The sequence below is a fragment of the Cheilinus undulatus genome, linkage group 15 (assembly GCF_018320785.1).
Source record: "Cheilinus undulatus linkage group 15, ASM1832078v1, whole genome shotgun sequence".
Lineage (NCBI taxonomy): Eukaryota > Metazoa > Chordata > Actinopteri > Labriformes > Labridae > Cheilinus > Cheilinus undulatus.
In genome coordinates, this window is record NC_054879.1 from 7,492,538 (window position 1) to 7,516,228 (window position 23,691).

The window sequence follows — 23,691 nt, forward strand, 5'->3', positions numbered from 1 at the left end:
TTAGGACAACAACAGAGAACCGTGACTGTCTCTACCAAATGTTTTATGCATCAATGAATATGTGAAATTATACCTCATTATTGGATTGAACAACAAAGAGATTTTCGCTTTGCCACATAAACACAGCGTCTATGATCCGCTGTTATTAATAACAAGTTTCAACTTTTTCTCGTCACTTCAACTTTAATCTCGAAATTGTGTTTCAACTTTATTCTTATTTTTGAAGGAGAAAATAATTTTGGACAAGCCGAGAATAAAGTTGAAATTTCGACTTTAATCTTACTTGTCTAAAATTATTTTCTCCTTCAAAAATGGCCCTTATCCTCTTCCGTAAAATCACGTCTGTTTCTACACCAGGTTTTGAAAATATTCCCTTATTGTAATGTTTACTTAAATGCAATTTTAATCCGCTCAAGATATTACTCATCACTTGCCCATAAATGCATGCGATCAGTCACTGACACACACACTACCTTCTTCTTTTCCCTGTGTAACTGCTTTACTGGCAAAATTCCCCGGTATAGACTCTGAAATAACACCTTACATTTTAAAATCTTTACCAATGATTCCACCATAACGGGTGATCCATATGTAATAAAAAAATCTAATGTTTTCCATTTCATACGCCGTAGTGAAGTTACACTAAAAGTGTCTATAAACTGGACCGTCTTTTGTCTTTCATAATAAGAGCAATCTGCAAACCAACAGTAAATTATACAAGACACAAGACAGTACAAAAACATGCATAATACATATAGAAAATAAAAGTACAGCTTAGAACATTTTACTGAGAAAATCTCCAACCATCATTAACTAAATTACTTCAGTCATATTAGGCTAAACTATTAAGTATGATGAGTATGAACAGTAAACAATAGGTCTAATTCTTTGACATTCACTCCTTATTTTGAGGACTTTTCAGTGTAAATATTGAGTGGCCTAATAGTAGAGCAGTGGCTGTGTTTAGGGCTCTGCCACTGGGCCATGTTTGACTAAATTTGAAGCCTGTTTTAAGGATATGTTCAACAGGTGCTGTCAGTTCTCCAGTACCATGTTTCAGGAGCCATCCAGGAGCCCCATCTGGTCCAGTGGCTTTGTTGGGATTAACGCTGTTCAGAGCCCATCTTAGGCACACTTCATGGGGCTCCCTGCAGTGTCAGCATTATGTTGTTATGGTTGCATTAGTAATCAAACCTGGCAATCACAGGGATTTAGTTCCTCCATGAGAGACGAGTTTGCTGTGTGTGCTGGGCTGGTGTTACTGCTAGTGGTGGTGGTGTAATGGTGTGGGGGATGACCACAGTGTACCCATCTTCTGTTGGCTTCTTCCAGCAGGATAATGCGCCATGTCATGTCAGTATGGACCAAAATCTCTGAGGAATGTTTCTAACACTTTGTTGGAAGTATGCCACGAAGAGTTAAGGCAGCTCTGAAGGCAGAAGGGGGCCAACTGGGTACTAGCAAGGTATACCTAATAAAGTGGCCGGTGAGTGTATACTGTTTACAAGCTAACATGTAACATGTAAAGTTCATACACTCGATTTGCTGTAAATTTGTAAATGCAACCCAGTATTAGATCTGGTCTTTGTAAAAATATAAAAAATGTGCAGGAAAAATACAATATGCATCTAAAAAAATAGAAAGCCAGCCATTTTTACCCATGAAAAACTGCAGCTGTCTGGCAGTGAGGGTTAAAAACAGAATCCTTTCGGGTGTTTGTATGTCTCCTCTCATCTTGAGCCCAACCAGGTAACTCCAGGCTGTATTCAGATTTTCTGCTGCAGCCTTTAAAAGGCAGTGACACATCGCAGTAAAGTGTGCATGGGGCTTTAATAATATCACTAAGAGTACCTTGGAGGAAGAGTGGCTCGTTAGGCTTCATAGTCATCTCAAGTCGCTGTGTCACAGACAGAGGATCATGTGTGTGTGTTTGGTGTGTGTGTTTTGGTGGGCTGCAATAAGGTTAGACAAGCACTGAGCCATCAGGGGGATAAAGTGTTCATTTTGGACTTCTTTGAGGCAAGTCTTTCCTTCATCTCACTCTGACTCTGTTTAATTATGTGAATTCTTTCAGGGATGTTGTTAGTTCTAAGTAAAGACCACCCCCTGGGCTTCAATCTGTCTGATTAGGACTACAGAAGGAAATAATTCATGTGTGTGTGAGTTTGAGTGACAGTGCTGGAGGTAAAACTGTAATGTGATGCAATGACTGGAGCTGATGCACTGCTACTGGCAATCCTCTAATTCCTCAGACCTGAACAGCTTGTTAGACTAAGAAAGAGTAAGAATGAGTCACTGTAAAGCAGCTCGTTTTCATCTAAACAGCCAAAACACAGACATCAGTAGTTTTTTTATGACAGTTTGGTTTGAAATAGTGCTTGATGATTTTGTTTTATTTTCAATTGTTTCATTCAGATGTTTAAGGACATCAGGGGCTGGTGTCTTGAGCTGCACAGTGGATTAAACAGCCTTTGAGATTTTTGTGGCTTACACCACAACTAATGAGTGGGTTAGAGTGAGTTCTCAGAGCACTGGCTAATAGATGAATTTACCCGCTGAGTATAAGAAGACATTTAATTGCCTGTAGAGTCATTCCTGCTAATGTTATGCAACTTTCCTGAATAACTTTGAAAGGAAATAAATATTTTAACTAAGAGATGAAGTTTTCAACCATAAAAGACTCTATGATGTTTCTATGCAATGCACATCAGTGTCCAAAGCTCAGAAACATCCTTGTGGTCAGCCAGTCATGATGCTGCATTCAGTCCTCATAGTAAGAAATTCTGCAATATCTGAAACCCTGTTGAGCTTATTAATGACACTCCTCCCTCACTGACCAATCACAATCAAGAAGGGTTCGGGGTCAATTTCTGGCAGTTCTATTTCCTGCTTGAAGCCCACCTCAGAAATTTGGAGAAACTGTTATTCTGCAGCTTGTTGCACCAGCTATGCGTAAGTTCTGCCTTAAGTTGTGTAAAGTCCACACTGAACGCTACGCTGAAACTAGTTCAGTTCTACCTTAAGTTGTATCATTGTTCAGTTGCACCACAGAGACGTAAGGTTGATCTTAACTAGTAGAGATTTACGTCCAAACTAACCAAAATATTGTTTTGCAGCTTTTCTCAGGTACATGTAGGGGCGGGCTTTAAGAAAAAATGGTTGGGAAACACTGGTCGAGAGCAAATAGACCTAATATTATACTGTAAAACACAATGGATGGCTATTTATCGGATTTAATTTTGACATAAGAGTTTTTATTTTGAAATATTCACCTTTCCCATTGGGTTACATAATTTCCATTTCCTCAAATATTTACTTAAAACTAGAAAACAACATAATGGGATTTAAACCAAAACTTAGACTTTTTGGGATTTGCTACAAAAAAAACTGTTTTTTTCTTGGTCACCTCTCTTAAGGTCACCCCTCTCTAAGGCTCTTTTCCCCTGATTGCTCAGTTTGGCGAGGCAGCCAGCTCTTGGAGGAGTCCTGACTATGTCTGAATATTTCTATTTGTGAATTTTTGAGGCTGCTGTGCTCTTGGGGACCATCAGAGCATCAAAAATGTTTGTAGCCCTCCCCAGATCTGTGCCTTGCAACAATCCTATCTCTTAGCTCTGAAGGCAGTTCCTTTGACCTTGTGGCTTGTTTTTTGCATGATATGCATGTCCCACTACTGCTCCTACTAGGTCGTCCTCAGACGAGCCCTCCATCTTCGCTTCCAGTCATCCCGGTTCTCCATATATCTAGCCAGCTCGTCGGTACTTTGCGCTCCTATGTCTCTCTTGAGTATATCCACATATGTTATTGTGGGACGGTCTTGTGACCGGCGCCCGTGTGTTGGTTCCAATAGCATGTCCAGGCAATTTATTTTACCACAGGTGGAATCTAATCAACGTTTGAAAACATCCCAGCTGGGTTGAAATGATTCTGAGGGTTGAAATAATCCGAGTCACTAGGTTAGAAAATTCCTTGAAGCAAGTTATCTGCCTCGAGGCATCGCTTAAAGGTCACATATTATAAAAAGGACACTTGTTTGGACTTTTTTAACTGGCTGGTCCACAATCCCCTCAAGAAATTGGAAAAATCCATTCCCTTACCCCCCCTTTTTCTCCACCTTTCAGGAAATGTGTCCTGAAACAAGCCGCTCTCAGATTTTCCCCTCATGTGGGAAGTTAGCTCCGCCCCCAGGTTTGGTTGCCCTCACTGCTTGGAAGAAAGTTCTACCCTCCTCTCAGCTGCCAGCTGAGAGGAGGATCAGGAGAGCCACAACCAGTAAGCCACATCCATCTCCTGGGAGGGGCGGAGTCAGACAGCTCATTAACATTTAAAGCTACAGAAACAGCTCGTTCTGAGCAGGGCTGAAACAGAGGTTTTTTTTTTTTGTTTTTTTTTTAGACATACAAAAATCCAAAACTGGAGTGTTTTTTCAGCAACAAACTTCACAGTCATGTTTTTGAGACCTCTGAGAACAATATAAAGTTGACTTAAAAGGGTGAAATATGTGACCTTTAAATCAGTCATGTATCCATATATGGTGTAAGCTTGGGCATCGCGCCGTTTCACGCGGATGGTTATTTGTGCGGCACGGTGCACTTGTTTTTGCTGTTATTACAATGTAACATGCATGATCTGAGAGGTGAAAATCATGACGGAAGAGACTTGATGCAGTAATGTTTACTGGCTGTGGCTTCATGGCAACTATTGCACTATTCCTGCACGGGTGAACCTTTGCAGATCTCCAAGTTTCTGGCTGCCTGCATGACTCCCTCGTGCTCGACACTTTGTCATTATGGGGTACTGAGAGAAGATCAATGAGAGACAAGCCACTGAAAAGTTTGTTTATTAAGTACACACTATTTCTAGCACAAAGCTACTGAAAAATGTAGTGAAACTACTAATACTTTTAGTTAATAGCTTGTGCTATTACTGCCCAATACTGATAAAGTACCATCTATGTGCATTCTTTCTTTTACCATCTTTATTTGGCACTCTGCACCAGTATGTTGTCAGATTTTTGTATTTGTGCCAAGTGTTCAACTTTTGATTGCTTGAACTCAAGCAGCAAGAAGGAGAGGAGAAAAAAAGTAAAAAAGATAGAAAGGCTCTTTAAGAGCAAACATGCCACAAGAGAAGAATACCTATTCTCCTCAGAGATTCAAAGCTACATTGTGTTAATTTAAACAGCTTCACTGAACTGAGAGAACAGAGGGAACACTGTGAAAGAACAAAAGACAAGGAATTTAAAAAATGTCCCTATCAGAGTACGAAAGGTCAGTCAGTGAGTGTTTGGCTTATTAGAAGTTAATTTGCATAATTTAAGTTTCTAAGTGAGGGTGCGGACAGGGCTGGATTTTAAATGATTAATCAGCTTCTGTTTATCTTATTTTAATTAGAATAATTTTCAGTAAGGTGTTTATATGACTCAGTGGCAGCCACACTCTGAAGTGTCCAGGGGCAAGACCCTTAGTCCCAGATTCTGTCTGCATCAGTGGCATGTGAATTATATGTTATATGGGTATGTCACTTCCTTCCACAGTCATAAGTGAATCAGTGAATCTAAATGACCCGAGGTTGTCCTACAAGCCACTTCTTCTCATATTGATTCAGCAGTAAGGTTTAACAGATCCAATGGTGAGAAACAATGGTGACTGATATCTGTTCATGCAGCATTATCTCTATCAGCTAATGCTGATGTTAAACTGAGAAACCTTTACTGTTGAAATTGCAGATGTACAGCACATTCAGAGAGTATTCAGACCCTATCACTTCTTCTTAGACCGTTTACTCAGTATGTACCTGAAGCACCCTCTGCAGCAATTACAGCCTCGAGTCTTTCTTACTATGACCCAACAAGCTTTGCACACCTGGCTTTGGGGATTTTCTGCTATTCTTTTTTTTGCAAATCCTCTCAAGCTCAGTCAGGTAAGATGGGAACGATCGTTGGACAGCCATTTTCAGGTGTCTCCAGAGATGTTAGGGTTCTAGTCAGAGCTCTGGCTGGGCCACTCACAGAGTTGTCCCTAAGCCCTCCCCTCCTGTGTTTTCCTGGCTTTGTCCTGAGGGTCACTGTCATGTTGGAAAGTGAACCATCGGCCTAGTCTGAGGTCCTGAGTGTGGCAGAGCAGATTTTCATCGAGGATATCTTTGTACTTCATCTATTCAGCTTTCCCTCAACCCTGACAAGTCTCCCAGTCCCTGCTGTTGAAAAGCAACCCCACAGCATGATGCTGCCACCATCATGCTTCACTGTTGTGATTAGGGGTGTAAGGGTACAGAAAAATTCCGGTTCGGTATGTACCTCGTTTTGAAGTCATGGTTCGGTACGTTTTCAGTTCGGTGATTGAAGCGGATAAATAAAATTTATTTTTGATTCTTTAATTAAATTGTATTAAAATAAATAGGCTGAATAAATGACATTTAAATTATAAATAATGCTGCAACCTCCCTCCAAAAATTCTTCAATGATTAAAGATATTAACAAAAAAATACATTTTTGAATAACAAGGTTATTTTCATTGATGACATATTTATACCCATTCTTTAAACACTAAAATGTCCCAGCTAACTTGAAGGCATCATCACACAACTGCAAGTTAGCTTGGTAAGTATGCAGAGTAGTGTCTTTTTTGCCAATTTTAACTCGGACTTCAGCACTGGATTACTTTTTTAACCAATGGGATCTACTACAAAGTTCGGAAGAACTTTTCACAGCCCATCTTGGAGGTTGAAGCCGTGTGAAATCTGAGGATAACTTTATCTATGTCATAGCTGCAGAGTCCCTCTCTCACTCCGAGGCTGATAGTCGAAGGTAAAGTTAATATGATTCACAGAGCCAGAGCACCATTGCTATACGGGTGATTTAAATGAAGCCAGCGGCTCTTCTGACTCCACACGCACCATCACTCTTCTTTGTTTGTTTTTGTGACTGCTCTTTCTTCCGTAATGACGGTTGCTGGCAGCTTTTAGGCTCGTTGCCGCCACCTGGATTGAAGTGAGAACTCAACTTTTTTCTAATACTCACTCAGACATATTCGTCATATGACTGCGTGCACTGAACCGTGACAGCCGTACCGTGACGGTACGGGACAAACACAAATACTGTTACACCCCTAGTTGTGATGTACTGGGCAGGTGATGAGTGGTGCATGGCTTCCTCCAGACGTTACATTTAGGATTGAGACCAAACAATTCAATCTTGGTTTCATCAGAGCAGATAATCTCATTCTTCACAGTGCGAGAGTCCTCCAGGTCCCTATTGTAACCTAAAAGCAGACTTTCATGTGTTTCATCTCTGGAGCTCAGTCAGGGGTTACCTCTCTTACTAAGGTCCTTCCTCCTGACTGCTCAGTTCGGCCGGATGTCCAGCTCTTGGAGGAGTCCTGGTTGTGCAAAACTTCTTCCATTTGAGAATTATTGAGGCCACTGTGGTCTTGGAGACCTTGAGTACAGGAGAAATTCTTGAGTTGCCTTCCCCGGATCTGTTCCTGGCAACAATTCTGCCTCTGAGCTCTGCAGGCAGTTCCTTTGAGCTCATAGGTTGCTTTGTGCTCTGATATACATTGTCAGTTGTCAGTCCCTCTATAGCAGTAGTTAGTTTATCACAGGTGGAAAGGGAGGAACCTGAGCTAAATTTCTTTGTTGTTGTAAAGGGTCTGAATACTTAGGCCAGAGTCATTTTTTAGGTTCTTCTTTTTATATATTTTGCAAAAATTCTGTTTCCACTCTGTCATGATGGGGTACTGAGTGCAGCAAATTCTCTGGCAGCACCCCGGTAGAACTCTGATTTACTGCGCTAGGCCACACAAACTGTAATTTTTTCTAAATCTTGAGGAAAAAGCCAAAAGCAGAGTTAGAAGCAGACAGGAGGACAAATGACAGTTTTGACTTGATTTTTTGACATCCAGTCTCCTCTTTAATGAGGAATCTTCTCCTCTCAAAAGCTAGCATGAGGGACATCAGGACATGCCGTACACCAAGTACAAACTGGAAAATCTGGGAGAACGGGTTGCTCTAATGTAATGTGCCTATAAAATGATTGTAAATGACCTAAATAGGCAGCGACTGACCTGAAAGAATCTAACAGTGAAGTCTTTCAGTGCATAAAATGAGAACATGTTCTGCTTTTCTGCCATACCAAGCAGAAAGTTAAATAATCCTAAGGGCTAGATAGATCCCATCAAACTTTCCTGAGTGTTATCGTCAAATAGTCAGAGTTTGTATTTCAGGAACTGAAATGTGTGGGCTTTTAAAATATGCATAAGAACTGTGCAGCTTGACAGAGCTGAATTGAGCTGTCAAACAGGTGGGAAGAGAAAAACACATCTCTTATTTGTGTTTACTCAGTAAATTTAGATGATTCATTACAAAGAAAGAGTTTAAAAGTTAAAGAAAGTGGGTGTTTTGATGGTGGATTGTATGACAAGGTGGTGGTGGTGGTCAAAAATGATTCAGATTAGAGGCTGGAGATGAAAATTTCCTTCTCTGTGAATCATTGGCGAGAAAATGACGACAGCGGGAGAGAGAGCAGCAGCAGAGTAGGACGGAGGTTCATTTGGCACATCAGATCGGGCTGCCTAATTAGTCGTAGCCTTTGACAGAGAACATCTGTCTTCCGCTTGGCGCTTTGGCACTTGGAAGTGGGACGAAGTTATAGGCTGTAATGTGTGAGCAGTTTCAGGGGGTGGGTTGGTCTGAGACTCAACAGAATGGCACTGCTGGGAGACGGACCCAAGTCCCTGTCCTGGGATCATAAACAGCTGCTAGACACCAAATACAGAGACACATTAGTATTAGCGGGGCGTTTTAGCTGGTATTTAGAGCATTTACCACCAAGAGTACATGGGCCGTATTTGTTTAACTGGTCTGTGAATATCTCTAATAATCAGCTGGTATTAAAATGTAGAAACAGCAAATCAGACTTTTGACCAGATTTTAATTCTTCAGAAACGTGTGTCGCTACACCAGAATGTTGCCATACAGGAAGTTACATTGATTGCATTAACAATGTGTTTGGGGCATTTGGATACCTAGTGACCACATATTACAGAGGGAAATTAGCCTGTGGCTACAATCTGGCACATTTGCATGTTCATGTTCATCAATGTGCACCGTCCCCTGTGAGGAATAAATACCGTTACACTGTCTGTTTATTTAGATAGGACAGCTGAAGAGAGACAGGAACCAAGAGGTGAGAGATTGGGGAAAAATAAACCAAATTGCGCTGAGAATCGATCCCACGACCAGTGCGTTGAGGACTGGCCTCTTTCTGTGGAAGCCTGCTCTACCAACTAAATAAAGCCAGGACTGTTGTGAACTAGCAGCGTACTGCAGATCTGACATGTGAAAGGGCGCTCCATCACATGTGCTAGTATGTGCTGTGTTTACACATCCACCCGATCCCAGTGAAGGCATTCTGACTACATCAGTATGAAGTCTGAATGATCAGATATCAAACTGTTTTCAGTATTCATTAGAGTCCCTGGATAGTAAGTTAAAAAATCTTTAAGGTTTTTGTTATGACAGGCCACTGTGTTATGAATGACCAGGCAAAATTTCAGTCATGAAAAACTTCTCTGAGATTCTAAAATTAAACTTCAAAATCATGAAAAATGACCTGGGATGGTGTAGACATGTCAGTTGAATGAGTTGAAGCCATGCCCAGTCAAGGAATACGATCCAATCAGATTAAAAAAAAGCTTCTGATCAGAGCAAAGCCATCTGGCTCTGTGCCAGAGAGGGGAACAGAAGTTGGTGGTTAACTTTACTGTTTTCTGGTACAAATATCTGTGTGATGATACTTTTATTGACTTGCTGAATAATTGTTACAATTGTTATTGCTTCTATTTCTAGAATTATCTCATATCTCAAATTACTCTTCAGATTGTATTGCTGTTATCACCTATATATATATATATATATATATATATATATAATATTACACATCTTTTCCTTCACCACCATTACTTTTGTACTAATGCTAGCATTACAGTGCTGACTGCTTCATATTTTAACATCATTCTTACTTCTATAATCAGTACTAGAACAGTTCGATTGAGTCCGAGAGCAATACTACTTCACCTCTATATATTTTAATATGGAGGTGAAGGTCGATTATAATAGGCCACAACAGAGAGAACAATCTAGACCTGCTCTCTTTGTGAAGTCTTGAGAAAATTTCGGTTATGAATTGGTGCCATACAATCAAAGATTGATTAATTTTATTGATATCAGTTTTATTGAGAACACTGGTTTTGAAGACTCCCCATCAAAACCAGTGATGTCATGGACTCAGATTTTTGCCCCGCTCAAAAAAAGCCAAGACAGAGGTGAACAACTTTCTAATAGTCTAAATCAAAAATTCCGTCACACATCAGTCTTAAATTTGGCAGCAATTTTTGATTTTAGTCTTAGTCTTTGGATAAAATACCTTTTAGTTTTAGTCGCATTTTAGTCATTTCTACACTTTTTAATTTTAACCCATTAAAGCCTGAAAACACAAAATTTAAACAGAAAATTCTAATTTTTGGAACGGAATTTTTTTTCACTTTTTACTGAAATCCCAAAAAAATTCAAATTTCCATAAACTATAACATATACATTTTTTGTATCTCATTTGATACATTAGGTATTTGTTAACTGATAAGCAACTTGAGGGCATTTTTTTAAATCATTTTTCAGATTGTTTTAGAAGTTTTTTTTAGTCATTTATGATCATAATGGTTAGATAGAGGTATCATAAAAGTATGTATCAAATATGATACGACAGGCTTTAAGAAGTTAATCTAGTCTTAGTCGACAAAAAAATTAAAAACATTTTAGTCTAGTTTTAGCCCATAAAACGTCCTCACATTTTAGTCGTTACTTTTGGTCCAAGCATTTATTTTCTTGCCTGAATCTGGTTCCAGCTCATGGTAGTGTTTTCTATTCACTCTGCCAATCCTGGGGTCTCTGCTTTCTACAGCTGAGAGGTAGAATAGCTACAGCTGCATTGTTTTTTGCTAGATTTACCCACAGTAGGGAAATATGGATTTGTAATGTCAGACGAAAACTGAAGTACATTTTAGTCTAGTTTTAGTCATCCTGACGAAAACTAAACTTAGTTTTTGTCAGTTTTATTCACCACAGATCTGTTTTTGTTAGTCTTAGTTTAGTTTTTGTCATGGAAAAAAGGCTGCTTATGAACATTTTCAGTCATAGTTTTAGTTGATGGAATTAACAGTCACACATAGATCTCAGTGTTTTCACATTTCTACAACAACCTTATTCCATCATATCTAGTGTGATAAGACTCAGAGTTTGGATTTGGCATTGAGTTTAATTTATTTGCATTTTTTTCACAAGCTGATTGCTTGAAATTGTTAAAGCTGATATTATCATGCAAATTTCTCTGCATTATCTGTTAGAAATAATTAAAAAAAACATAAAGTATCTATTTTTGTCCTTTTATCAACATGGCATCGCTCTCTCTCCAGCAAACAGCTCAAAGAAGACTCTCACACTGTCCAACTCCAGACAAGCGGGGATTTATTTGCAGCTTTTCAGTCCTAGACCCGATGACGACCTCATTTTATTATTGAATACACTGATTAAATGTTTGTTGGTCAAAGAAGCTTCTGGCACAAGATTAAACAAATCATCATACTTGCAGATTTTAAGATTCATCTAATATTTACAGTGTAAGTCACAATCACAAATAAAACAAATATATGCAGGACAGCTGTCTACATTTTAATGAAACCCTCCTCTTTGGTCATACGTCAGCACTCATGAGTCATTCTGTCTGGGTGGTGAAGAATGTTTTGCTGAAGTATTTTTCTCTCTTCATTAACAAGGTTAAAAATCTTTCTCTTCATGTCGCTGAACTATCCTGATAATCAGATGGTAAAGACACACATATAACACCGCCTCACACAACACTGCAACATGGCTTGGATATGTGCTGCAGAGGTCATCATTTCCATCCTGTGTGCTAAAATGAACAAATTATTATAGTTTTAAAACAAAATTGTGATTTTTGTCATGTTGATGTGAAGCCAGCCTGTTGACTACAGGTTTGAATTCACTCCTCGATGTTCAGACATTGTTTTTTCAGCCAACCTTAAAATCCTGGCTGCCCACTAGGGAAACACAGGTGTTTGGCCCCCATAGTTTTTCTGCTTTGAAGCTCCTTGGATTAGCCCAGCAGCATTCTACCATTTTCTAGGGAGGGCAATCCAACACCCACCTCCTTTGGGTATACAGAGTGAGCCAAAGGCTTCAGGCTACACTGGTGGAGGCTGGGATGGTAGAGGCAAAGCTTTAGAAGCATCAGCAGATGTTACAGGGCTGTGCTGGTAGCATTGATGTACGAGGGATGAGTGAAAAGGTAGACAAGTGTAATGAACTTACTTTTTGTGAGACTGAAAGAAAAGATGACTTCAGATTTTGCAGTGAAGTGTATGAAGTCAGTCAAAGCTGGCAGGATAACTGACAGACACCTTCTGCCATTTCCACCGCCCTGACTCTCGCCTCACAGGCTGTAGCTTTCAATCACCCCTGTACATCTAGAAGCTTCTGGTGAATCCCTTTGACCTTTATCTCTGATTGCGAGCTGTTTGTCAGACTAACTGACATCAGAGCTCGGCCTCCAACATGGACCATTGACATCAGAGGAGGAGATGAATCTTGGAAAGGGAAAAGATGTAAGAGTCAGCAGATAGTCAGTACTCTGCACATGATACTATCACTGTCTTAACTGAGGCTCAGCGTGAAGCATAATCACATTTCTTTCTTTAATCTCAGAGTTGTTGGACTTCTAATTCAGGGTTGTCCTTTGTAACCTTTTAGTCCTGATATACTTGTTTCATTTCAAAGAGGGCTGATCTCTTTCCTGCAGAGTCCAGGACTAAGACTTCACTAAACACCTCCAATCTGCTTCATTAAGCCATCATCGGGCAGTGAAATGAAATTAGCATTTTTCTCTCAGGAGCTTGTTTATGCTGTCGACCCCTGCTGCTGCGTACGTTGCTGAGAAACACAGAGAGATAAACAACCTCGCAGTTAAGACAGATACATTTCTATTCATGCTTCTTCGTAATTGCTGTTTGTTCTGTCTGAATTACAGCCCCAATGCCAAAAAAGTTGGGGCGCTGTGTAAAGTGTAGATAAAAACAATGCAATGATTGCAAATCTCATAAACCCCTGTCATTCACAGTAGAAAATAATCATAGCTGATTTTGAAACTGAGACATTTTACTATTTCAATAAAAATACTAGCCCATTTTGAATTTGATGGCAGCAAGACTGGGTCTTAAAGAAGCTTTTTAGAGAGGCAGAGTCTCTAAGAAGTAAAGATGGGCAGAGGTGCACCACTTTGCAAAATACTGCATCTAAAAATTGTGAAACAATTGCAGAGAAACATTCCTCAACTTAAAGTTGCAAAGACTTTGGATGTCCCATCATCTTCAGTGTATAATAAAATGAAAACTTTCAGAGTATCTGGAGAAAACTCTGCACAAGGCCAAGGCCGACGGTCAGTGCTGGATGCTCGTGATTTTTAACCTGGCATCAGGATGGATTTGTTTCACACATCCATCTGGTAAATATCTCATAGACAGCGTTTGGGAAAGGGCAGAGCCTTTGAAAAAAAAACTTGGCTGGTGATTGGATGAACGTTCTGTCCGTCACATCTTTACAGGCCAATCAGAGCAACAAAGCACGTGACATAGCAGCTACCAAGCTACGCCCCTACCCAAGGACCAATCTCCATAGAGAACTGCATAATGTGAACCATGGCGACTGTACACATGTCAGTACATGACTTTTGTCGTTTTTGAAAAGAAAACAGTTCAATCATGTTCTTTGATCTTCTTTTAATGAAGAAATGTTGTCAAGTTCTGATAAAACATGTTTTAACAGCATCCACCCTACTCGCTTTTCAGCCATATTTGCACCGGCCTCTTGTTGCTGCTTGCTTATGTCATGACTCTACCACACCCAAAAGTACTGCCCCTCAACGCTGATTGGTCCTGTCATTTTCTAACCGGGCCCAAATGATCCAGACGTGAGCTTTGCAAGATGGATTCACCAGTAAGAAACATGGAAATGGGCATATCCATCTGCTTTGCAAGGTTACGTGATTTTAGGGTTTGTATTAATAACAGGCATGATTAAATCTGGAAATCCCTGCATGGGCTCAGGAACACTTGAAATCATTGTCTGTCAACATAGTTCGTTATGTCATTCACAAATCCATATTAAAGCTGTATCATATAAAGAGGAAGCCAAGTGTGAGTGCAAATCAAAAACACCTTTGTCTTCTCTAGGCCAGAGCTCATTTGGCCTAGAGGACTGAGGCAATACTGAAAACTGTTCTGTGGTCAAATGAATCTAACTTTGAAATCCTTCTGTTTAAAGAAGAAAGGAACCACCCTGCTTGTTATCAGGGCACAGTTCAAACGCCTGCGTGTCTGACGGTAGCATTAGTGCCTATGGCCTAGTGCCTATGAAAATAATCTAATTGCAATTTTTTTATCCAATATTGCGATTAGGGCTGAACAATTTTGAAAAAATATCTAATTCTGATTATTTTGACTTATTTTGCAAATTGGATATGACCTGTTGCATTGAATGGAATGATAATGTTATATACGTAATTCTCATATTTAACAAGAAAAACATAAAAATGGAAGAAAATACGATTTTTTTGTGCACTATTCTAAAAATGTGCCACTAGAATGATTGCATATGTAATGCGTAACATCTTCGCTGCAAAAAAAAGAAAAAAATTAACTGGTATTTTGACAAAAATTTGATGTAAAAGAAATATTGCAGCTTCTGCGATTGGAAAATTGCAGCAGGCCATATTATGATTTAATCTAATTTGCGATTAATTGTCCAGCCCTAGAAGCATGCACACAAGAGTCTGGGTGCTGAACTGGCCTGCCTGCAGTCCAGACCTTTCTCTCACAGAAAAATTTGGCACATCATGTAACAAAAAAATCTGGCAAAGAAGGCCCAGGAGTGTAGAGCAGACAAGAATGGGACAACATTCCTCTCCCAGAACTCCAGAAACTGGTCTCTTCACTTCCTAGACATTTACAGACTGTTGTTAAATGAAGAGGGTTGTTCTATCGTGAATAAAATATGGATTTATGAGATTTGCAAATCATTGATTGACTGATTAGACATTTTGTTAATGGGCAGTTGAAGAAAGTAATGTGTATATTTTAAACTCCCGGCCTCACTTACAAGCTCTTAATTTTTTAGCATGAGATTTTTTTCTGTGGGGAGAAGACATGGTATAAACAAACAGAAAGTCTTATGTCTCTCACACATACTAACATGCTATGTGAGCACATGCAAACACACAAACACTTGTTAAGTACCCAGAACTCCCTGAAGCTTGCTATCTGCTGGAGACAGCAAAGCATTCTGGGAGAAGCCCCAAAGACAGAAGAGACGAAGAAGCCTCTGCCAGGTCAAAGGCCATCCCTTGTCTACTTACGGATGCTTTGAAGTTTATTCTCTTGTTTTGTTCAATATTTAACCAGACAATCTTGCTAAGAGCTTGTTCGCATTTACAGAGGTAGTTTAGCCGTGTAAGGTCAAGTCTGTTCAGTTTTATTCAGCCCAGTGTGACAAACTCCAAAGTGTCTCCTCAGGCTGAACTCACGCTTAACTGTCGGAAACAACCGAGACCTTGAGCGAGGCAGTCAGAGCAAAAGATTCACTCTTTACAATCTGAATGTTTTCAAAGAACAGTTTTACAGAATTCAGAAATGACATCATGCAGTGTCTAATGTGTGCTGGACAGATTTAGTATTTAAAAAATGGTGAAACTCTTTCATGATTCTTTAAAGTGTGATCATGATGACAAAAAATTATTAAGAAATAGTGTAAAAACCCAGATGCAGCTTTGGTATAATGATAGACTTATATGATATAAGTACTGTTAAAATAAGCAGGAGGTCTAAACACCTCCTTAGAGGCATATAGAGAAAGCCATCCTCACCCTGGAGGTCGATGTTCACCTGGTCCATGGTGAGCGACATACTGGCCAGCTGCTGCTGTTGTTGATGGGGTAATCAGTGGTCCCCCACCCAAGGGGGCCGCCAAAGATTTCAAGGAGGGCGTTTGACTTTGCCAGCTCTGAAGCTGTCAAAATAAAACATGCATGTCTTTTAAAAAACTATGATGAAAATCATAAAATACAACAAAGTATAAGGGCCACCCTAAAAAAGAACAGAATTAAGAGAATTCATACATTTTTGAGCAAAAAAAAAAAAGTGGAAATGTTTGGAGAGAAAATTCTAGATTAAAAGTTTGTATCTTTACGATAAAGAACTCTGAATTTCAGACTTAAGAAACAAATGTTAAAATGTATGTGAAAAAAATCAAACATCAAAGTTGAAAAAAGTCTTACAGTTTGACAAAAATTTCAAGTTTTTGAAATCATGAATTTACAACATTGTAAAGTCAAAATTTACAAGAAACCAACTGAAAACAGTGATTATATTTTTGACTTTTCACTATAAAATCTTTTTTAAATTTAGTTCAGATACTTTTATGACTTATAAAGTTTTAAAAACTCTCATAAATGAATGTTTTTTGTTTTTTTTTTTACTTTTGAGTTTTTCCTTGAAAATGAACCAGTCCTCTTTATTATTTTTCCAATAGTGGCCCCTTATTCACCTTTATAATAATGGATAGTTTTTACATAGATCTTTAATGGATAGTTTATAGATCTTTTCCAGGAACAAGTGTGTGTAGGCCTGATATATTGGGAGTTTGTCTGTGAAAACAATTAAAAGTGATGTGTACTCATTCGAAGTGGGTCCTGTGTGTGTTTGGGGGTGTTAGCTTTTATTAGATGTGAGTGGGGGGCTAAGAAAAAGGTTGGGAACCACTGAGGTAGAAGGCCTGAAAGGGCAGCTGAATCATTCGGTTCCTGATGATGGTGACAAACGGAGTCATGGTGATTTCACTGGGCACCAGAAAATGTAGTTTTATCCAATGGAGGGAGATAATTCTCCTTATCCTACTGCTCGATTAAAACTGATTTTTTATTGAGGAGCTTTTGTGAGTGTGATGGAGGTGGCGATAGCACCGAGGATATTACATGTTCGTTTTCATGTGCATTTCACTGAATCCAACATAACAAACATTGAATTATTTTACCACTGGTTTATCTTTTTTTCAATTTGTTGTAATGTGAAATTTAAAATCATTCAAACTTAAACATAATGTGATATTGTAACTTTCATTTTTAACTAAGATCAAGTAAGGACACATCTCAGACAGCCCTGACCCTAAGTTAATGTCATGTTGCAAATTCTCCTCACTGCTTTATTTTTAGTTTCGTTCCTGATCGATAAATGGCTGAAGGAGTAAATTGGAAAATCATGAGCTTTCCTGCAGCCTGGCTTTAATATTGATCAGACCATGAGAGAGATTTTTAAGAGAGGGGACGAGATGAGTCACGCTGAAGCAGGAAAAGAACAATCCATCTCAGATTGTTTGGATTAGTTCAGTGTAAACTTCTGCAAAGTTGGAGGATTAAAAGATAAGATGTGTTTTTCTCAGTAGCACATATGTATTTTTCCACTTGATGGTACTAAGATAAGTGTGCACTCTTCACACTCTCAGGAGCTACAAATATCGTCTTTTTAAACTTACTGAACTGCTGTGTTTGGGTTTAAAGTCAACTTTATGGAAAGCCTCTGGCTTAGATCCTCTCACACTTGCTTGGCAGCACACATTTATTTAAAACAGTAAGATAAGGCTGCTGGCAAAGTCAGATGTGAAAGTATTGCTCTGCACTAAATAAGAAGATGTCTTATTACAATGTTATCTTTCTCCTTGTCTACCCTACCTGTAAGTCTGTAAACATAGTAAAACATGCATAAAAATACATCTTCTTATGAGATTGATATATTTTCTGATTTGATTCTGACCTCTAAAACATTTTAGATTGCTGGTTGCACGGTAGAATATGTGTTAACTTTGAGCACACAGAGCCACATCATTAAATAACTACAATCTCCATTCAGTCTGTTTTTTTCCTCACACATTAATGCCTTGATTATATGTTGCACAGACTGTGCTGTTGTGTAATTCCTTGTCTTCCTGCAGCTTTCTGACAGTCAACACACAAGCCAATGTGCTAAAAAATAACACGGTTCGCTCAGACTACTTATGTGGAATAGATTTATTCTAATGCCTTATTTACATGGGATAACATTACCTAGGGACCTCTGGTAATTTGTAATAGTCTCACAATCATACATCTGTGTTTTTAATCCTGTGTAGATCAACCATGTTGGTAATTTGCAATGACCATATTTCTGCACACAGAGGTCCACAGGTAATTCTAATCCCAGTATTTCTGTAATATAGGATGTTTTCGAATGCCCTGCATGGCTTTTTCTGCTCCTTTTCCTAATCCAAAAAATAACAGAGGCTTTGCAGGACATTATTAGCAAAGTTTTTACACGTATGAGTTGTAAATTGTGCTTCGTTTTCAGTTCATTTCAGCATATGTGTAAATATGACTTCATTTTGTTTATTTATTTAAACTCTAGCGTCCAGATGTGTGTGCACACACCACTGCTTTCTTCATATGCACCGCCTTTCTGCCCGTTCTGCTTGATCTAACATCAGTGTTATTTGACCTCACATTCATGCCTAACACAGTTTGCAATTTGAAATGTGTCGCTCAACATTCAGTGGTCAGGCTGCAACAGCTGATATCCGTGAGGAGGGTTGTTGTGGATGCACAACGATACAGAATAAATAGAGTGCAGAATAATATTCACAGCATCAAAAGCATTAAAACCATTGAAAGTAACAGGAGAGGTTCATGTTTGGCTGGGATGTGTTGCTGCCTTAAAATTCACAACAATCTAATATTTTTCTTGAAATGGTAAAATGTCTCTTTTCACCATCTGATGTGTTGTTAATTCTCTATATGGATTTGAGATCATTGCATTCTGCTTTTATTCACATTTTACACAGTGCCCCAGCTTTTTTCTCTGGCATGTTAAAAAGTGCATAGATACAAAAAGCATGCATGCATTTTATTTTACTCCCTTTTCCCTGGACAGCAATTTTAGTAAAATCAAGAGGAATTTCTTTGTTATCTTGGGAAAATCAGCTTTGTTATTCCAAGAAAATAAGATAAATGTGGAAAGTGGAAATATGTAGAGCTTCAATACATCGTAGAGTTTTTGCCACTATTTTTTTCTGGGCATTTGTTCGCAACCCACTGGAAAGAGCTCTGCAACCCACTTTTGGTCCAGACACACACCTTGAGAACCAGGGTCTTAGATTGTGGTAAAACCACTTTCAGACGGTGTCAGCTACCTTATGGTGTCAGGCTTTTTTAGTCTCATAGTCTTAAATCCCAAGAAAGTCTAATTTGCATACTATAATAAGCAAAACAATCTACATATTATTTTCTTTGTTGTCACATTTTTGTTTTATTATTAGAACAAAAAGTAACTGTATTGTTAGAATATGAAGAAGTGATAGTATTACTGTATGAAGGTCTTGAAAAGGGTCTTAAAAAGTATTAAATCTAATGCCTCATTATATACCCATTATACATGTTTATGTATTAGAAAATTTAATCTCTGTTAATGCCTCATGCAAACATTGATCATATAAGCAGGAAATTCATTCAGCTGAAGAAGCCAGGAGGAAGGTGAGATGGTCCAACTCTGAAGCAGGGACAGGAGTCTGAGCTCTGGCATGGACTCACAGCTGATACTAATGAACAAATAGCTTCTTAATCCTAACACAATCAGGCTTTATTTGCTCTAATTAAAATCTCCTTAACTTCAGTCACGCATAGAAAGTAAAGAATGATGACATGTTTAAATATGTCATCATTGAAAGTGATCCCTTTGGTTAATCATTGTAATATTTTGTATATTGACCTCTCATATGGTTGCTGATATTCAAATAAATGATCTCTTTTGGCCGTGTAAATACTAATAATGATAGATAGTGTTTGTATTTTTCCAAATGCAAAGTGTAATTATTAGATTAAGTATTGCAATCATGATGAAAAATCCCCGATGATACAACTCTGAGTGTTGGAAGTCATTCATAAATAACATTTAGAGTTGGACAACATGTTGCAAGTCGAAATCCTTGACATGAAATCTAATCTACAGGAAAAAAAAGGTTGTCCCAGCCCATGTTTCTGTCACTTTCTCTTTTAAGCACACAGCCTTGATCTTGATCTTTGATGGCAGTGTTTGATCAGAGCTCTTTTTCATCCACTCCGCTCAGGGCAGGCCTCACATCCTCGCTAAACAACTTATTTGTCTGTATGTTTCTGCTTTCAATTTATACACTTTTCTCCCCCATCCTCAAAATGACACGGACTGAATTATGCATGAAATCACTTTGCTGCTCCCTTCATTCTGCACATGCTTTAACATAAACATGCAGTTTTACACATTACATCACTGACATTTTTCCAAAGAGAAGAAAAGATAAAGACGTAACAGAACAAGAAGAATGCTGAGATGTAACAAATAGATTCATATTTCAGTGAGAAACAGAAGATTAAAAAGAAAAACAGATGGGGAGAGAATAACAAGGATAAAGTCATACAGAACAACTACTGTTTTCAGTATTACAGCGGTCTTCTATGTGTTGCAGTTGAGACGTAAAATATACAGTATGTTTCTAGATTTTGTCTTTAGAATTGATATTTGTTTAGAAATCTGCCTGAAAATAATCAAGGCCTTTTTTAATTATTATTATTATTAAGCCCAGTTCCGACCAAAGATTCACGATGAGACGAGTTGAAACTTGCAACTGCTTGCAACGTTCCACTCTGCAATGCTCTAAACACCTCCTAGTTCACACTGCTGCGATTGAAGGAGATGATGCATCGTTTCCATGCCAACGACTTTTACAGTCACTCACTTTAAAGAGATGTACCTAAGTTAGTGCACAATAATTCTGTCTCTGTTCACTTCTTTTGTGTTTTTGTCGTCATGATCACGCCTTAGTATCAACTGCGGGTGCACGAGAGTGATTACTCCTCCTTGTCATCAACATTGTGCAGCTGTACAGTTTCACAGCATGAATACAACAAAAGCTGTGCTAGATCAGTCTTGTTATAATGAAGATATCTGCTGAGAAAAATATTTTTTCACACGGACAGATTTAGCTCAGACAGCCTTTAATTTCTCCTGCATTAGCCTATCCTTATAAAGCGCCGTGCGTTCTGTCCGTGCACAGCTGGAAAGAGAGAGAGCCTTTTCAAACGATATAATCTATTAACCTTTTATTCTTTTTTATATTACTTTCCTTTTGTGATCACATCGATCCTTTTTGTTGTTGTTACACAGAAACTTCATTCTGTCAGCCTGATGTGCTGGAGGAGGCAGGAGTTTAAAGGCAGAAGTTTTGCAGCACGGCAGCGCAGTTTAACGGCACATATAAACACAAAATGCTTTTCTAGCTCACTCATGTCATAATAAATATACAGTATCTGCTAAGAAAATGATTTTTCCAAGGACAGATGTAGCTCATTCCGCCTGTTAATTTCTCATGGATGATCGCCATGCATCCTGTCCGTGCACAGCTAAAAAGAGGGATCCTTTTCAAACATCATAATCTATTAACCTTTCAACTGTTTATTGCATTATTTTCCATCCATCCATCCACTTTCTATACCGCTCATCCCGTTGGGGGTCGAAGGGGGGGCTGGAGTCTATCCCAGCTGTCATTGGGCGAGGTACACCCTGGGCTGCTCACCAGTCAATCGCAGGGCTGAGCCTCTTGGAAATGATCACATCAATCCCCTTTTTGGTTTGTTATTACATAGAAACTTCAGTCAGTCAGCTGCACATTTAAGCATGATGTGCAGCTGCTGGGGGAGGAGTTTAGGCAGAAGTTTCACAGCATGGTAGCACAGTTTAACAGCACATATAAACAGAAATGTTTTTCTACTCTACTTTACTCTTGTCATAATGAAGATATCTGCTGAAAGCAATTATTTTTCCTGTGGACTTGGGCAAGGGGCCTGCACCTCAGGTTGGGAACCATTGCCTCAGACGGTTTTATGCCTTCATAATACGCCACATTCAGTTATTTTATCAACGAAGTTAGAAATTGCAGGAAAATTAAAATGTCACAGTAAAGCATTTCCTTTTTAGTAGATGATTGAACATCTCCATTTGTTTTGCTTTAGGGAATCTTGTAAGGTTATTTCATCTCTAACACTGTGGCAGCAGATGGTGTTACAGTTTCCTATCCTATATAGGGGAGACATCCTCAGACTAAAAGAGATGGCAACATTTAAGTTTATCGTTGTTTCCGAATTTAAGTGCTTCCCTGTGCTTTTGACTCAGTCATGGAGAGCTGCACACACTCATTGTCACATAATGAAAACAGGGAAAAGATGTTTTACTAATTTTGATCTCCTCTCGCTTTTTCTCAGCTGTGTCTCAGTGTGTGTCAGTGCTGAGCTGTGGACCCCACTATGAATATGCCATCGAGGAGTTCTGCCTGGCAAAATTCAAACTGGACATGCAGGAGCTGGACCAGAGACAGTGGTGCAGCTGGGAGGACACAGTCGAGTGAGTGAAATAAACACACAGAGGGATTTTTACAAATACAGCTCCAGAAAAACCTGAGAAACCAGTCCAAATGTTTTTTAAATCTTTACAGAACATTCCACTCCAGTGTATGTTGAATTTAACATGAGTATACCTGACTCTTCTACTGGTTTGGTAATCACTTAACAAGCCATCAAACAAAGCTGCTTGAATTTTGGCTCCAAAAATGGCATAACGTCATCCACAGCAGCGTGAAAGACCGATAGAGAGCATGCCAGTATGCATGAAAGCTGTAATTAAAAATCAGGATTGTTCCACTGGGTACTGATTCATGAACTCTTCCTGAGTTCAGAAATTAGGATTCTGTTGTTAACAATGAATTAATTATAGACACAGCATCTCTTTGTGGGCTTAGCAAGTTCTCATTTTATGAAAGACCAAAATAATAATATTTATTTGCAAGTAAGGAGAAATGCTGTGTTAAAAAATACCCATTTTACTCAAACATAGAAAAAATATCCTATATAACACATTGCATAGGGTGTCTATTTTTGCATGTTTTTCTTTGGTTCTGGTGTTTTATATTGACTCTGCATCTTTAATCAACATTAATGAGTTAAACTATGAGGCAATTAATAACTGAAGTTAATGCACTAACTTTTCCCATTAACCACATGCTATTTTATCACTTTAGCTGTATTTGTACTTTCATGAGTACATTTTGAATCAGAACCTTTACTTCTACTTAAGTAAGTTTAACCAGAGTAATTTTATTTATTTATTTATTTATTTTAAGATTTATTTTGGGCATTTTGTGCCTTTATTGGACAGAGGTGGACAGTGGATAGAGTCAGAAACGGGGATGAGAGCGGGGAGAGACATGCGGCAAAAAAGCCACAGCCCAGATTCGAACCCCGGCCAACGTGTACATGGGTTGCACCTTAAACCATTAATCTATCTCTCCCCCCAAAGTAACTGTACTTTTACTTAAGAACAATACTCATGTACTTTTTCCACCTCTGTTCAGTAGCACAGTGAGAGAAGGATTCCACATCGCGTCCCAAAAACAACAAAAAAACTGTGTTGATATCCCAGGGTTTAACCTTTTAGAGTTGATTTTAACTCCCAAAGT

The 23,691-nt window shown here is 38.8% G+C and overlaps 1 protein-coding gene across 1 annotated transcript in view; it reads left to right on the forward strand.

Moving 5' to 3' along the window:
- ramp1 (receptor activity modifying protein 1) overlaps window positions 1–23,691 on the forward strand; it is a 115,114-nt gene that overhangs the window by 52,205 nt on the left and 39,218 nt on the right. Inside the window, exon 2 of the mRNA XM_041806603.1 lies at window positions 22,442–22,580. Within this exon, the coding sequence (XP_041662537.1) occupies window positions 22,442–22,580 (139 nt within the window). The remainder of the gene's footprint in view (window positions 1–22,441; window positions 22,581–23,691) is intronic.